Genomic DNA, 17319 nt, shown 5'->3' on the forward strand with positions numbered 1-17319 from the left:
CCAAACATATTAAATCCTGAGGTTATTATATTCTGGTCTGACACTCAAAATCACTACTCTCCTAGGCACATGATTTATCATGTTTGCTACAAACCTAAAAGTTCTACACTGATGTTTCTTAGGCACATTTGTACACTCTTGTTCTTTTGTCTTGTCTCTTCTGATAGTTACTAGTATGTTTTATTTTCCCCTCTTCAGTTATAGGTTTAAGATTCTGGTTTTGATTCACCACTTTTACACTAGAAATAAAAATTAATAACCATCTAGACCATTAACAAATTTTATTGCTGTTTTCCAATACCCAATTTTACAACCACCTTTATCTAATCTAAATGCTTAGTTACTTCTCCCAGGGCTAAATAATTCCAGATGTCTTTATCCATTCTCCTTTGTAAGCCTTTTTTGTCTTGCAGATTCTGCTTTTTAAGGTTTGCTTCTTAAGAGATTGAGGGCTTGTCTTCACTAGGGGGTAAGTCGACCTAAGTTACGCCGCTCCAGCTGCGTGAATAACGTAGCTGGAGTCACCGTATCTTATGTTGACTTACCCCGGTGTCTTCACTTCACTGTGTCGACAGGAGGCATTCTCTGGTCGACTTCCCTTACTCTTCTCGGAGAGCTGGAATACCAAGGTCAACCAGAGAGCACTCTGCCATCGAGTTTGCAAGTCTTCACTAGACCTACTAAATCAATCCCTGTTGCAGTAGTGAAGACCAGCCCTCAGATGCACTCAGTATTAGCTAGAATGATCACTAACAGTTTAAACAAATTTTGAATTCTTCAAACTACAATAGAGGTTTAATTGATAAAATTAGGTAGCTGTCCTGCAATGAGTTCCACACAGGTGCACAGGTCCATATGAGCAAAGTTCATTGCAGGGCAGGGGCCTTCCCTTGTAACTACATGCACATTGAATGATGCAATATCATTTCCTAAAAAGAGGGAAAGGTCACAATACATTTGTCACAATAAAGTAAACATCATGTTACTATAACATCTAGGTGCGTAGAGTATTAATTTTTTGAATAAAATACTAAAAAATTAACTCATCAAATGTGATCGTTCTATTGTCATTTGCAGGAGGTCCAGCACAATTGCCAGCTTCATAGGATATCATTTTGTGCTGATGATAAAACTGACAAGAGGATATTTACCTTCATATGCAAAGATTCTGAGTCAAATAAACACTTGTGCTATGTCTTTGACAGTGAAAAGTGTGTAAGTATGTCAGATGTTTTACAGTGATTTGGGGGTCTCAAATGGCGTGTTTTGAAATTAGTACTAGGAAGAGGATAAAACGAGCAGCCGGGCAGCCCCTTATATAGGGTCAGCTTGATGTATTGTTTCATGTCAAGATGCCTTTAAAATTGTACTTGTGTTTATTACAGATTTAAATTAAACGTTTTGTTAATACTTTTTCACCTCCGGTCACAATGTTCTTTCTTGAGGCAAATCTTCTTCCCAGTATCCAGCCTCACTACCTGGGCCAACCACCAGGCTTATACACAAGATGGGGAGAGGATCCCTTTCCCTCCAGGCTCTGGAATGTTTGCAAAGCTGCCATGTGGAGGTTACTGCCGCACACTATGTGAAGTAGCCACATGGACTGTTGTGCAGTACACATACATATCCATATGGGATTTGCACAGTAGGCATCCTCCACTCTGCTGGGTCACTCACGTGCTGATACACCACTAGAAGAATCATTTCACACACCACTGAAATGCAGTCGCTTCTGGGGTGCAACATGGCAAGTGTTCGACAATGTACAGTTACATTCAAGAATAGTTTAGGACAGGAAGTGAAGAATACTGTGTCCAGCTGAAACAGTAGGAGTTTACATAGGCAGAAAATAATTGCCTAACGGTAGTTAACTAGGACATTGGCACTAATGCACCCATTCATATGAAAAATGACAAGGGATGTTTAATATTCACAGTTGCTCGGGATCTCTGTTACGTCATGCCTCATTTAGAAGAATATAAAAAAACTCTTGACTTTGACAAAAATTACATCTTTTTTCCTCTATAGCATTAGATACAGTTATATAAACTTTTGCCGTACTGCTTATAGAGTGGGTTTGGTGATCTTGTCATTCATCTGCAATAGTTCAGTGTCAATACAGTAACAATGTGTATACTCACTGTACATTTCTGTTCGCTTCTATCTTCTTGTCTGTCTTCCTTTCTCTCTTCTTTTAGGAAGGGCAGCAATAAACACAGATCACTTCTCGATCGCAGGTGCATTTCTTCTCCCCTTCCGATAATCTCTTTATGCTGGTACCTTTCAGCGATGGGAATATGAGCAGCTGTGCCTTGTGGTTGGTACAGGAGCCAATAGCCAGGAAAAGGCACCCAAGCTCAGAGCAGAGGTCAGAGCCAGAGTCAGATGTCAACAATTGGATTCAAGAGTCAGAACCGGAGTGGGAAAAGGCAGAGGAAAGGCTGAGTCCACCATCAAAGGCAGGAGCAGGACTGAAACAAGATGGGAGCAAGGTTGGGAACAAATAGGCACAGGAGTTATCACAGCTGTGGGCAAATACTTTGAGCAGCTGCTGAACTGCTGCTGCAGCTGAGCTTAAGAGCTGGTCTTCTGACTTCCCAATCAGGTGGTTTAGCCAATAAGACAGCCTACTACAGGCCAGTTGCACTTGTTAGGTTGCCTGGAGACTGGCTCTTCTGCAGGGCCTGATACCTGACTATACCCACACTTGAGGTTGCCGCCTAACCAGGCCCAGTTTCTCCAGGTACTTCTGATGGAACACTTGCAATAGGTCCAGAGTGTGCATGTTCTCTGCCCATTCCCAAGACCACTACTCCAGACTGTAGTTTTCCCAGTCTGCCAGGTACTGGAGCCTTCCCCTAACTTGCTGAGTTGAGGATTCAGTGGGCCAAATAATCCTCCTGTCCGAGAACTGTTATAGGTTGGAGCGGTTTGGGTATAGGTTCTAGGTATAGGGCTTTAAAAGTGTGAGGTGAAAAGGTGGGTCTTTGAGGACTCAAGCAACTGTAACCTGAAGGTCACTGGGTTTATCCACTGTATAATCTTGAAGGGGCCCAGGCATTGGTAATCTAGTTTGGCAGATGGGTAGTTTGATTTAAGGTTCTGGGCAGAGAACCACACCATGTCCCTGTGGCCAGATTGGGGACAGCATGATGGTCTTGATCCATGTGGTGTTTCATAGGCTTCTTTGGCAGGCTTCAAGTGTTTGTTAAGCTCTTGGTGCACCCAATATGTGTTGGGGGCTAAATCCACAGTGCCTAGCACTGGGAAATTTATGGGTAACTCTGTGAAAGTGGGAGAGAAAGCTATAGTCTGTAAAGAAGGGGCTATATTGGGTCTGTTATGTGTTTGTAGTCAATAAAACATGTCAAATAACTAACTCAGTTGACGTTTTGTTTAAGTAAGACAATCAAGTAATATTTAATACAGCACTGTGCAGAAAAAGGAGATATATATATATATATACTACAGAGATTGGTATATACCAATCTCTGTAATGGAGACATGATGGCAGTGTACTTCAGTTCACTTTTGATTAACTTCCTTAAAATCACCCTTTATATATTCATTCAGAACCCAGAAAAATCCTCATGTTTTCCCCAGAGTTGGTTTTGCAGACATTTTGCTTATTTGAATATTCTTAGCTTGACCTAATCAATAAGTTAATAATGTCTGTAACCATATTTAGCTCTTAATGACTTGGACGTTAGTCAACACATAACTTAATGGTTTGCTGTTACATTGATTCCAGAACACATCTGCTATACCAAATGCTCCTTGTCCATTTTGTCAGTTACTAATTTTTTCAGTTACCATGCATTTATGTGTATCCCTTAACAATTATGTCATTTTGTCCATTACAATCCACATGTATAATAATAGGCACCCCTTTATATACAACGGGTACTTATAGACCAAGAAAAAATGACCTATTGACTATGACGTTCTTTTCATGTAATTATAAACACAAGGTATAGTGGGACTTTGGCTCATCTAGAAAGAATCAACAGGTTATGGTTAAGGTTAAGATTTTGTCTCAGTTATTTTTAGCAAAAGTTATGGATAGGTGGCAGGCAAAAAACAGAAATGCATAGGAGCCCGTGATCTGTCTGCGACTTTTACTAAAAATAACCGGGGGCGGGGGGGAGGAATGACAGCTGGAGCCTCATGGGAGGGGACTGACAGTCTGAGCTCCACCGCCAAGGGAGGGGGCACAGCCCCGACCCGAGCTGTGGGACGGGGCTGCACAGATCTGGCTTCAACCCCAGCTATAGCCACTGACAGCTGAAGTCGAAGAAGTCACAGAAGTCCATTAAAGAATCCATGACCTCCATAACTAAATTGTATCCTTAGTTATGGTAGGGTGGTTTAATTATTAACAGGTCAAGGTGTAGATTGCATTGTTATATTCAAATTTGGAGTAGCACATCAGGGAAGGCTAATCATCCTGATGGTAACTGAGAAAACAATAAAGATACTGCTCCAAGATTTGATTGACTCTCTCTGTTTGCCCATTGGTCTTTGGGTGATTAGTGAGTCTCTCATCTCATCCAGTCTGAGAAATTCCCACCAGAATGAGGAAATGAACGGGGATCCTGGTGCAATACAGTGCCAGTCAGTAACCCATTGTAATGGAAAACGTTTTCTAGGAAGTGTGAAGCTGAGTCCGAATGTGGTAGGAAAGGTACACTTTGGGATGAAGTGTGCCATCTTTGTTAGCAGATCAGTGCAACCAGGATTAATATGTATCCCTGTGAGCATGACAGTTCTGCAACTAAATCCATTGATATAGTATACCAAGGCTGCAGATGTGTGGGCAGGGGCTGGAGGAGACCTAGCGGTTTTGATTGTAGGTTCATGGTATGGGGGTATTTGTAAATGGTTTAATGTGTTCTGGGTGAATCAGGAAGGGTGCTGAGATGAATGTTCTCTTCAGTTGATCAAAGGCTGTCTGAGCGTGGGTGGACCAGGGAAACTGAGCCCCCTTGTGCAAGAACACTGTTATGGGTACAACCAGGCTAGAGAATCCTTTAATAAATTGCTTTTAGAAATTAGTGAACCCCAGGAATTGCTGCACCCTTCATACCTCTTTGGCTGCAGCCCAGTTGAATATTTCCACCACTTTATGTGGGTTCCCAGTGTATCCCTCAGGTGAAAAGATATATCACTGTGATCTTATCAAGCTTTTCTCAAGCTTCATGCATAGGTGGTTTGGCGGAGTCTCTCCAAGACAATGCACACATGATGATTGTGGAGCCCTGACGTTCAGAGAGAATGAGGATCTCATCCAGGTAAATGATGACAAACTGGTCCAGCATATCCCTAATATGTCATTTATTAAATTCTGGAAGATCGCTGGGGCACCCAAACAGCATGATCTTCTATTCATCTCCTTGCTAGATCCTTACCAGGTTATAAGGTCCATGAAGGTTCACCTTTCAAACAGATCACTTATAAGTGGTAAGAGGTACCAGTTTCAGAGTGTAATCTTGTTCAGAGCCCAGTAGTCCACACAAGGCTGGAAGGAACCATCTTTCTTCACCACAAAGAAGGCTGGGATTCCTGCTGGGGGTATGGTAGGGCAAATGAACCTCTTTTGTAGGTTTTACTCAAGATAGCTCCGAAATACCTATAGTTCAAGTTCAGAGAGGAAGAAAATGTACCTGATGGGAACCTCTGCTCTCGGCTAGAAGCTGATTGGAGGCCGAGGGGACAGGAGGCCGTTGGCTTTCTTTTTGCTGAACACATCGACATAGTGTTGCTATTTAACAGGAATCCATGAAGCTTTTGAGTGTGGTCATGGTGATTGTTGGGGTCGCCTTTGCATCCTATTTTCATGTCTCTGAATTCTTTGGAGGACCAAGTAAGCCACAAAAGGTTTCTGATCTCCAGTTAGCTCTCAGGAAACAGGACTACTGGAAAAATGGTAGCTCAAAGCACACCATGCCTGAGTGCCAGCAGATGTACAAGTCATGGGAGATGAGCCAGAGGATGCCATTGTCAACTGATGAATGCAGTGAATGAATTAGTTCAAACTGGAGGACTTCTCGGGTAGCCTCAAGGGGTAGTTAACTCTAAGGGAGCTATCTGGTCATGACAAAAGAAATGAGAGCTCTGGGGGCTTCGCTAACTTGGGGGAATCCTTGTACTGGATGGAGATATTGTGTGCTTGGGCAAATTCCAGATCCATGAAACTGCCTGAGGCACTGAATTCACCAGCTACTCTAGGTTGGTGTCAGGCATCACAGGGTGCCAGAACTGGAAAGGGAGTTGAAGATGTGTTGGTTGCTGATTGGCCATCATCAAGGTACTGGTGGATGAGAATAGGCATGGACTGCTGGGGTGAGGGGAAAGACGCCAACCCAGCCCTGAACCCCATAGGTCCGATACCCAGTGTCGATTCTTCTTTGTGTCAGAGAGGCAGGGCTGAACCTGATTGACTTGCATGGGTTCAGGCAATGGAGAAGGGACTGGTGATGGGGAAATGGGGCTGGAGCCAGCAGGGCTGGCAGGAGCCAGGAGGACCATCTTTTTTTCTCGGTGGCATTCATCGATTTTGATGACTAGGTTGAGTAAGGCAGGATGGCGATTCCACCTGTGCCAGTTCATCTTTAATATTGCCATTTAGGCAGAGCCAGAAATGATAACACTACATAGTCTCATTCCACTAGGTGTCTCCTACCAAGCATCGGAACTCTGCTGCACATTTAGCAGCTGGCCAGCCTCCCTGCTGCAAAGCTGCATGTGCGACTTCAGCTGTATGCTCCTGACTTGGGTAATTGAAAATCACCACCATCGCACAAATAAAGTCCTTAAAGTGGCCCAGAAGTGGGCTTGATTTTTCCAGGAGCAGAGATGCCTAAGCCAGGGCCTCCCAGGTAAACAGGCTGATAATCAGCCCCACTTGGGCTTGGTCAGTGGGGTACGACTGTGGGTGTCGCTGAAATAGGAGCCAACACTGATTTAGGAGCCCATGAAATGTGTTGATTGTCATTGAACTTGTCAGGCAGAGGGAGTTTGGGCTCATGAGGAGTGGGGGTTGGAGCTGAAAGCATGGCCTGAGCTTACAGGATTGTGTTCTATGCCTTCAGAGTGGTAACCTGGGCCTGCAAGATCGGTAGGGCTCCCATTATTTCCATTAGAGAGGTATTGGCCTTTGTAGGATCCATGCTCACCATATGAGTTCTAGTTCCCTGATTTTTTTGGCTGCTCAAACTGTCATAAATTGGGACATGGCAGTCGTGCCTAGCAACTGGAATAGGGGTCAGGCCTGGTGGTTAGGAACAAGATGAGAGCAAGGCTGGGAACAAGCAAACACAGGAGCTATGACAGCCATGGGTGAATGTTTTGAGCAGCTACCAAACTGTTGCTGCTGCTGGGCTCAAGAGCTAATCTGCTGACTCTCTTCCCACCAGTCCGGCAGTGTAGCCAATCAGACAGCCTACTACAAGCTACTACAAGCTCGTTAAATTGCCTGGAGACTGGCTCTGCTGCAGGCCCTGATTCCTGACCGTATCTTTCCCATCTCATTCACTATTGTTCTTTCTCTGACACTTCTGTCTACCCCTGTGGTCCCCGAAGTGAGTTTTGCCCCCTCCCTCTTTCCAGTCCGTTAGTTCCTTCAGCATCCAAAGAAGCTCATTCAAGTTGGTGCCTTCCCTTCCAATCTACACACATTTCCTGGAAAGTGCCCATAGTGCCAGCATTGCATGTTCCCACATGCCAGTTTACCATTATTTAATTAGTGGTAAATATAGGTCTGTTCTCTAAAATAGTCAAAATGCAGCTGATTGGTAATGGTAATTCTGAGCAACTGTCACTTTGTTGTGTTAATTTGCATCAGATAAAATGATTAAACCTGTATCAGGCACTTGGTATTACAGAAAGTTATCAAAGGGTAAGTCTCTACTTGCTTTCAAAATTAAAATCTCAGTCTTGCCTTGATATTTTCCCATGTTTTTCTTTGCTTTTCAATGACAAAGAAAACCAATAGTCTAATCCGGTTGACATAAATCCAGTTGTTACAGCGGTTGTCAGAAAAAAATCTGTTTTCCAACAAACAGACCATATATATGCCACAGTTTTTCCTGTTCTAAGTACAAAGGAGAAAACTGAACAAATGATGACCATGTAATGGTGATTACTGGGATTAACCGAGTTTCCAAAAATATGAACAGTTAATGAATGTATTGTATTGTTGGGTTTTTGCCCCTGCAAAAGTTATCCAAAGTAAAATCTTTCCTATGTAAAAGGAATTGAAACATTATGTATGGAGTTCTCAAATATGAAGAGAGAAACTATTTTATTTGCATGGACGTCCACAGATTTGGTTTGGTTTTGCACTTGTGGTCTTCAATACTTAAGCACAGACATACAATATATAGATATATCAACCTTATGGAAATCAATACCCTATTTTTATAATATAGACTTTTGAAACCTAACTAAAAACAATGAAAGAAAAAATTGAATTCAATAAAAATATTTCATTAACAAAAGAAAGTTACAGCCATCAGCCACTTTCAAGAGATGAAAATGCAACAAAAACAGACCCAAGCACATTGTTTATAGATATTAAAGTAGCATAATTTACAAGTAGCATAATGTACACTGCAACATAGATAATCGCATTCTGTCTACAGCAGTTTCCCCTGTAGTTTATTTGCATCAATTATTCTTCAGTTATCTTCCTGGCTGCCATGTTTCTTTTCAAAGCTGAATTCATTTCAGTGGTGGGTGAAGCAATACCTAGGTATACTGTATATTATGTATTATTATGTATTATGTATTACATATTATGTATAGGACCCTACCAAATTCAGGATCCATGTTGATCAATTTAATGGACAGAGAGATTTTAAATTGGTCAATTTCATGTTTTCAGCCCTTTACTTCTGAAATGTCACAGTGTTGTAACCGTGGGGGTCCCAACACAAAAGGAAGTAGGTCTAATCTCCCCCCCCCCACTCTCTCCTCAGAGCTGCCATGCAAGGGAAGGACAAGTCCTGTCTCTCCCCAGCCCAGCAGGGACTCACAGCTAAGAGCTAGGGTGCTTCCAGGAGCAGGGGAATACACCTCCACAAGTCTCCTCCTGCTGCAGGAACCTCCGGTGCTGGAGCGTCCTGCAGCAGGGGGAGGCACTCCAAGGTGGCTCTGATCTCCCCCTGAAAGCGAGAACAGCCATGCAGGGGAAGGATAAGTCCTCTCCCAGCCCAGCCAGGACTTGCAGCAAGGGGGAGATCAGATTTCACAGGGAAGAGCTTATTTCACGGTCTGTGACAAATTTTTCACGGCCGTGAAATTGGTAGGACCCTAATTATGTAATATGTTTTGTGCTCCTGTGAAATGAAAAATACTGTATAAGATACTCTTAATGTGCTAATTCCAATATTTTACTTATATAAAGGCTGAAGAGATAACTTTAACAATTGGTCAAGCATTTGACCTGGCTTACAGGAAATTTCTGGAATCTGGAGGAAAAGATGTTGAAACAAGAAAACAGATTGCAGGGTTACAGAAAAGAGTAAGTCATACATATTTGTTGCTTCTCTTCATGAAAATTCTATACTACGGTAATTTTTTACAAATTTTTGTGAAGTATGCTGGAGCATAAGTTTCAATATATACTAAGGACAGAAGATTATTAAGAGACTCCAGAAACACTCAAAAAGAGGACAATAATCTATGAAATTATAGTGCATTTATGAAAAAAACAGTGTGCATCTCTCCATCATCCTGAAAATTCACAAGTGCTAAGAAATTTATTTCATTCTCAAATAAAATGAGGCATTTGGATCAATTATTAAACCCAATTACTAGTTTTTTGGTAATTAGTTTGTAGTATACTGTTAAGAATAGCAGATCTCAAATAAATGAAGAAATAAAAATGTTATTCATGATTTATAGCTAAAATTAGATACGTCAGAGGATGAGTCTCCCAGTATCTGTTACAATGACTGTTTGTTTTGTAGATTCAAGAACTAGAAACTGAAAATATAGAACTGAAAAATAAGGTACAAGATTTGGAAAACCAGTTAAGAATAAATCAAATACATACATCTCCAGTAAGTACATGGATACAACTATGTTTTCCAGCCATGATTGGTATAACTTAAAATTATTTAACACCATCTTTGTGTTCTGATAACAAATACAGTATTCACACTATTTCTGATTATTATTATTAACACACTATAATCCTATATTTAAGTAACAGTAAGATTGTGACAAACCAACTATTGTAGGAAAATTTAAAGTTATATTCAATAAATGATGTTTCCTTAACTCAGCCTGTTGTGCCCAAACGTTGCTGTATATATGCAAACTCATTTTTCTCAGACACACCAGCAGACTACCTAAGGATGAAGAGCAAAGTCCTGTGTCCCAAGGATCTGGTTCAGTGTGTCAACCCTGCGCTTTGTAACTCAAGATTTCTTAATAACTTTCTGTCACAAACATATCGTTACTTACATCTATTGTTTTGTCTATAACTTACTTCTTGTTTTAACAAGTTTTATGTTCTTCTGAAATTCCCTAGTAGAATCACATAGCCCAAGAGCCATTATGATCTTTCACACAAATAAGTACTTAAAGGATTGGCTCACTAGTTATGACTGTAAGCAAATGAAGATCCTTTATTCATGGAAATATTTTGCCTTCTTCAGAATCAGTGGATGTCGATTTTTATGGAATTTTTAAATGGCAGATTTAGTTAGTGTTAGTGAACTATTATTAAAAGTATAGGTTGTTTAGCAGACTGACCCTAATGGCTCTAAAGCAGTTATAGTTTATTGTATCCAAATATATTTACATAGCTGTAAAAAAAAAACAGTTGATGTGCATATACAAGTCTTTACGAAAAGTATCTAGTTTTTAATCTAAATATCAATGGTGAAATGCTGGTCCTATTGAAGTCAATTGGGACAGAATTACATCCCTTGAGTCTATATTTTTGTCCAAGCAGAAAAATGATTTGCCAATTTTTATTTTTTTATTTTCTTAAGTCAGTGTATTTTTTTGAATTACAGAAGTATCCAAACATTTTACAATGCATTTTCTTTAATCTTTACAGTTGTGTAAATTAAAATTTGGGCCTACCACATATTTTGAAAATATGAGTTTTTTCATCTTGTTCCCATCCTGGCATCAGCCTTAACTGGATATCTACATTTTGATCCACGAAGGCCCCCAGAGTCTGTTTATTATAGCAATGATAATTTATCAGTATTATCACTATACTGAAATTAAGTTCTGTGGAGGTCTGTCTCCATAATGTCATCAAGTGTGATAGTAACGTGACTGGAATGGATATGATTGTATATATGAAGGTCTTTCTTTCATAGGGACTCAGTGAAAACTGTAAATTGTATATGATTTCCCACTTACTATGCATTCAATCAAAAGTACTAATCCCTCAGGCCAAATCTTCAGCTTTTATTCAGGATATTTTCCTTAGTAAAAACTGTAAGAGTTGATCCTTTATTGGTAAACCTAATCATTCAATTTGTCTAAGAGCAAAACCAGCTTTTATAGTAACTCTGTGATAGATACATTCTTCTTATAAAAGAAACAAGAATAGCAAAAAACAATATTTTCCTATTTAGCTTTTTGGTCCAGGAACCATGTGTTCATTATGTGTGCGTCCAGGGTTTATCACAATGGGACCCAGGTACCTGATGAGGCCTCTTGACACTTAAACAGTACAAATAACATATGAGATTGTAGATTGCAATTGTATAATGGCCAAATTATGCGCTTCACTGATTGGGTACTATTATTATTGGCATTGTGGTAGCAATGTGTATATGCTTTCTGTGTATTATTTCAATGTGACTTCTGGCACAAGGTTCTGAGAACAGAATTTGACCCTTAGGATAGCTGTTATTTTGTGTGGTGGAATGCCTGTGAGGAAATCTGCAATACAGTCTTAAAAGTACTGATTTAAAGCATTTTTGCACATTATTTTCTTTATTTTATTTGCTAGTAAATATAAGACACACAGCTGTTAATATCACATTTACATTTCATACCCATTAATTACAAGAATAACATATTTAATTCTTATATTTTCAAAAAATCATCTCCAAAAGTTGTTTCAAATATATGCATATTCTAATTTATTTGTTATTTCTTTAAATTGAATATTTAAAAAGAAAGAATTACCGTACAGACGTTCTGTTCATTCTAATAATTAGAATTACAGTAAGAACTACTCAGCAGCATAAATATTAATATATAAATTAATTCTGCCAGCCAGCAGCCTTAAGTAATCAAAGAGAGATAACAGTGTATCACAGCTAATCAGCAATAAAAAGAAATACTCCAGGAAAACTTCTCATTCTCATATCTTATCTCATAACATAACTTTATCCTTCCTGCAAAACCCTATCAAACAAATAGCTTTTGCAGCATGCCCAGAAGGTCATTCAAATAGGCCAAAGCTGTTTGTATTACCATTATAATAAAATGAGCAGGTACATGTAAAAGACAGGTATGGAATGAGAAAAAAATTGTTAAATATAATAGACAATCAGTGCTTTACATGAACTATTATTTTCCATGACTGTAACTTATTTATCTGCAAAGAGAGTGTGATCCCGGAGTCTGCAAAACCTCAATTCCCATTGTCCCAGACACACACAGGAACAAAGACAAGATTCAATGGATGTGTTGAAATAAGGCTGCACCTTTATTAATTTATCTGGGATCACCCAGCAGTAAATTGTACAGCGCTGGTCACCATTTTTTTCTTAATCATTTCCATCTATTTGGGAGGGCTACCATCAGCCCTTTCCCTTCCCAACCTGGTCCTATCCCATTGCTGGTCATGAGGGTCAGAGGGTCTGGAAAAAGAGGGCTGTCTCCCCACTGTGTTAGACATTAAGAATCCCAATTCCCTTTTCCAGCTTCCCTAGGAAACCAGACCTCCTCCCTTCCTTGCCACCCCATAAAATGAGTACCTGCACTGGACACTTGCCTAATTTGTGACATCTTGACCTAAATTCCTTACCTAACTCAACGGGTCCCTGAACTGCTGTGGGGAAGGCGAAACAATCCTCAGCACCTGGGCCAGTATGGTAGTGAGGGGAAAATTCCTTCCCAGCTCCTAAAGGAAAAAGGCAACTAGCACAGTGTTCACTGTAGATCATAAAATACTTGGTCCTACTTTGATCCCATGGGTGGGAGAGAGGGCGCTGCTGGTTCATGAAGAAAGAGGTCACTTTAGATAAGCTATTACCAGCAGGACAGTGGGGTGGGAGGAGGTATTGGTTCATATTCTCTGTGTATATATAAAGTCTGCTGCAGTTTCCACGATATGCATCTGATGAAGTGAGCTGTAGCTCACGAAAGCTTATGCTCTAATAAATTGGTTAGTCTCTAAGGTGCCACAAGTACTCCTTTTCTTGGTACAATTTGTGTGGCACTGGATATAAATCCCCTTTCCCTCCAGCTGGTGTGCTGGTGGTTCAGTGTCCCCATCTAAACCAGACACTTCTGGTTCCCCCATGGCTCAAGATCTACAATCCCTTTTCTTCCTCCTTCCCAGACAAAGTCCCGCAACATTCAGTTGCGATGAGCATATTATAGTTAGAAGAGGCACTAAAAACTTTGCAGGATGTGGACGGGTATGTGTTTAAGGCTAAATTATGCTTATTCAAACAAGGATATCTAAATTACTACATTTTACAAAAGTAAAAGTAGAATAAATATACCTTTTCTTATATTCTCTATACATTTCTGGGAAGAAAATGTGTGATGTTACTAAAAATAGTAATAAAAAGTAATTGTGGGATTTTGCTAAAATTACTTGAATGCACTTTTTTAAGAGGAATTTTTAAATTCACAGATCTAACCACTGGAAAATCTGCTTCCTCTTTTTTGCTTTTGTTTTTTTAAATGTATGACCTTTCTTGTGTTACTTGTTAATGAGCAGAGACATTTTTCCAATTTAATGAAAATTTAACTTTCTGGGCAAAATATATTTCAAAGCCTGGACCTTTCTCAGAAAACTATCATATCTCAATAGCCAGCTAACCACTTCTAATAATCAGTGTGAAAAATGCTTCTTTTTGTTAATTCTCCTCATTCCCGGTTGAGATATGTGCAGGGAACATAAGGATGTGATGTGATGATGTAACACAGAAGAATTACTGTATTCAGTCAGAAAAATATAAATCTAGTTTTGTTCATTCACATTTAAAATAGCAGATGGATTACTGTGTTTTATATGCTATAAGTGAAGTATGATAGACGATATGCTCTCAATACACATTATTAGGCATTTCCTAGTATGACTCAATAACACAAAAAGAAAAGGAGTACTTGTGGCACCTTAGAGACTAAAGTCTCTAAGGTGCCACAAGTACTCCTTTTCTTTTTGCGAATACAGACTAACATGGCTGTTACTCTGAAACCTGTCAATAACACAAAGAGTTTGTAGTTGTACAGAGGTACTAATCTTCATACAAATTCACAGCATGTATCATAATTATTTCCTCTTGTGTTACACTGTGAAATTATATTTAATTTTTAAGTATAAAATAATTTGAATCCACACTAAGAAATGCATAGGAAATATCTTTATGAAAAGTTCTACATCTAAATTAGCAAAACTTCAAACATCAGACTGTCAATTTTTTCCTTTAAAAAAAAAACAGAAAGAAACTAGCTGGCATTGTATATTAGTGATCTACTAATATTTTTAATACATATGTCTATTTTTAGAGGAGATTAAAACATCTGAATCCAATAAACAAACATTACTAGGTGAATTTTAAGTGGGCAGGACTTGAGCCTGTATAAATATACATATTTATGGTTTGTTTTTCTTTCCTTTTTTTGAAGTAATAATTTTAAAAACTTTTTTTTTAAAGGTGCCAGTGTCTGGTGGGTTTCTGACCCTCTTTTGGACATAATATCAAATAATTAGATCTATTCATATTTTCCATCATTTGGATATTACTATTTATATACATTCATAATATGGTATCTATCGGTTTTATCTTACAATCATTTCGTACATGGAGTTCCCATTTAAGTTAATTAGTGTTTACATGTTAAGGGACTGCAGGACTGAGACCTAATACTTTAACTGTTGCTGTGCAATGCTATAATATCACATGTGCTACTATCGGAGCCAGCCTACCCTCAATGAGGCAGTAGCAGAGCTCTGCTCTCCTTCCTGGTGAGCCCCCAACTGGGTAGGTCTCCTCCTTTTAAGTCCCCTTCTCCACACCTGACACTGTTGGAGGTGTAGCAGGGGAGGCTCTATTGGCTGTCCTTTTCCCTCCTGTTGCCTTGGCACTGGTATTGTCCCATGCAAACTTATTTATTATCCAAAATTATAAACTACTGAATTAACAAAGCTCTAACAAAAATGATAATTTAACAATTCTTCATCTTTATATTTCAGTATCAAAATTTAGTATGTATCCTCATAACTAAGTTTTATTTGAATGGAGAATTATGGAAAAGCTGATGACCCTTTATGTCAACATTTCTTATCTTCTTTAAACATGGGTTTTCAGAGATCTTTTACTCAAAGTCCAACATTATGTTTGTGAATTATTATCCAAAAAAACCCTCAACTTGTTAGTAATTTCCCTGCATTGCATTTTGAGGGGTATCTCAATTTGGGGTCCTTGTAATCATCGTTCCCTGTAATCATCGTTCCCCAACAGTTCTCCCACGCACAGATGAATGGGAAGAAATGAGGAGTGGTTCCTAGTTGTTCTAGTTCCACATCTGCTCCTGGGGCAGTGCAACTGTGCACTGTCTCTTGTGCGGGGCTTCTGGCAAAGCTACAATTGAGCTCGATGTGAATATCCTTTTGAGCAAGAGGTGTGGAGCATTCATAGACTCACAGGCCAGTTCTCTATCCACGGGACCAGACTGCCTCTTTAATTACTAAATATTAACCTGATTCTATCTTGTTGACCTCTCTCAAGGAGAGGCATGGGTATGGATTTGGCAAAGTATTGACTGGACTGGTGACCTGACTCAGCTCTACCTCTTGAGGAATTTTTTTGGCAACTATGTGGTACATATGCTGTGTGGAATCCAGATTCCTATGTCCTCAGTAAGGAATACTGAATTCTCTTAGAAAATTCTCCCAGGAACAATTTTTTTAATCTTTGTTTAAGGATTTCTTCAGCATGAAAAATAATTGAGCAAAACCAGTCATCTTTGTTGAAGGCCCAGCACATGAACTTGAGTTGTTAGGGGACAAGTTTCCATATAGGGGATACATAACTGGCCTGAATATGATCATCATTCCAGTCCAGTAAGAGCAGGTAGTCAAGGTAGCATGAGGCCAGCTCTTCCTCCTGCCCATCCCAGCAAGTCCTACCCATGGATGGACTGGAGGGCCGCATATCAAGTAAAATGGGGGATTTCGTTGTGATAGATGTATAAGATACAATGTAAAAGAGTAGATAAAATGGAATGTTGTTACATTGTTTTATTTTTGAGAGGAGTGCTGACAATCAGAATTTAACACAGCTGTGTTAACTTCAAAAGTGATTGGATACACTAAACAGTATCTAATCAAATAATGTCTGAGTTTAGGGGTTGTAATTTTATATGGAATATGTAGGATTAAATTTCCATCAAGTTGCATCTAAAAAGGTCTAGTCACAAAACACTACAATTATAAAAAGATATGTTATATTTGTCTTAGATCAACTCAATATGTTAACTGCACTTTAAGGATACAAATGTATAATTTCATCTGTCATCCATGTCACATTTACTTTGTTTTTGGTTTGTTTTTTTCTGATTTGTCTTCATCATCTTAAATCAGTATGATTGTTAAAGAAAAGTAAAAACATATGCTCCATTAAAACCATTTGTTTTACTTAATATTAATATGAGTGTTAATTTTTATTATCATGATTCGAAGTACTAGTCCTCTTCCACTTTTTAAAATATTTCCTTTTTGCCTGTAGTATATCTGAGGGATGCAAAAGGTTGTAAGTATATGTATATTTTAGTTCTCAAGAATGGCCTGAGATATACTAAACATTCTGGGCTAGATTCTGATGTACTTTCTCATATGAAGTCCTATTAAATAATCCTTTTAATTTCATTGGCACTATTTGTAGATTGAGGTGCTACTCAGCAGGAGTAAAAATAGCAGACTCTGGCCTTCATGGTAAATTTCAGTGATCAGGAATTGAATGTGTGATCTTTGTATCGCGTATTAAAAGGTTCTTTTCAGCCCCTCAAATTTAACTCCTTCAGTCTCTTTGCTTTCTTTGTAGAGTGTGATATTGGGAAGTGACTGAGATTATTTCACTCTCAGATTCTCAAGGTAGATTG

General features: G+C 39.1%; 1 protein-coding gene across 2 annotated transcripts in view; it reads left to right on the plus strand.

The window, feature by feature from the left end:
- GULP1 (GULP PTB domain containing engulfment adaptor 1) overlaps nt 1-17319 on the plus strand; it is a 134520-nt gene that overhangs the window by 77861 nt on the left and 39340 nt on the right. For both annotated transcript variants that reach the window (XM_073306130.1, XM_073306131.1), the window contains exons 6-8: nt 1078-1215; nt 9407-9523; nt 9972-10064. In XM_073306130.1, coding sequence (XP_073162231.1) covers nt 1078-1215; nt 9407-9523; nt 9972-10064 — 348 coding nt within the window. The remainder of the gene's footprint in view (nt 1-1077; nt 1216-9406; nt 9524-9971; nt 10065-17319) is intronic.

This window comes from Lepidochelys kempii, chromosome 11 (assembly GCF_965140285.1).
Source record: "Lepidochelys kempii isolate rLepKem1 chromosome 11, rLepKem1.hap1, whole genome shotgun sequence".
NCBI classification, from domain to species: domain Eukaryota; kingdom Metazoa; phylum Chordata; order Testudines; family Cheloniidae; genus Lepidochelys; species Lepidochelys kempii.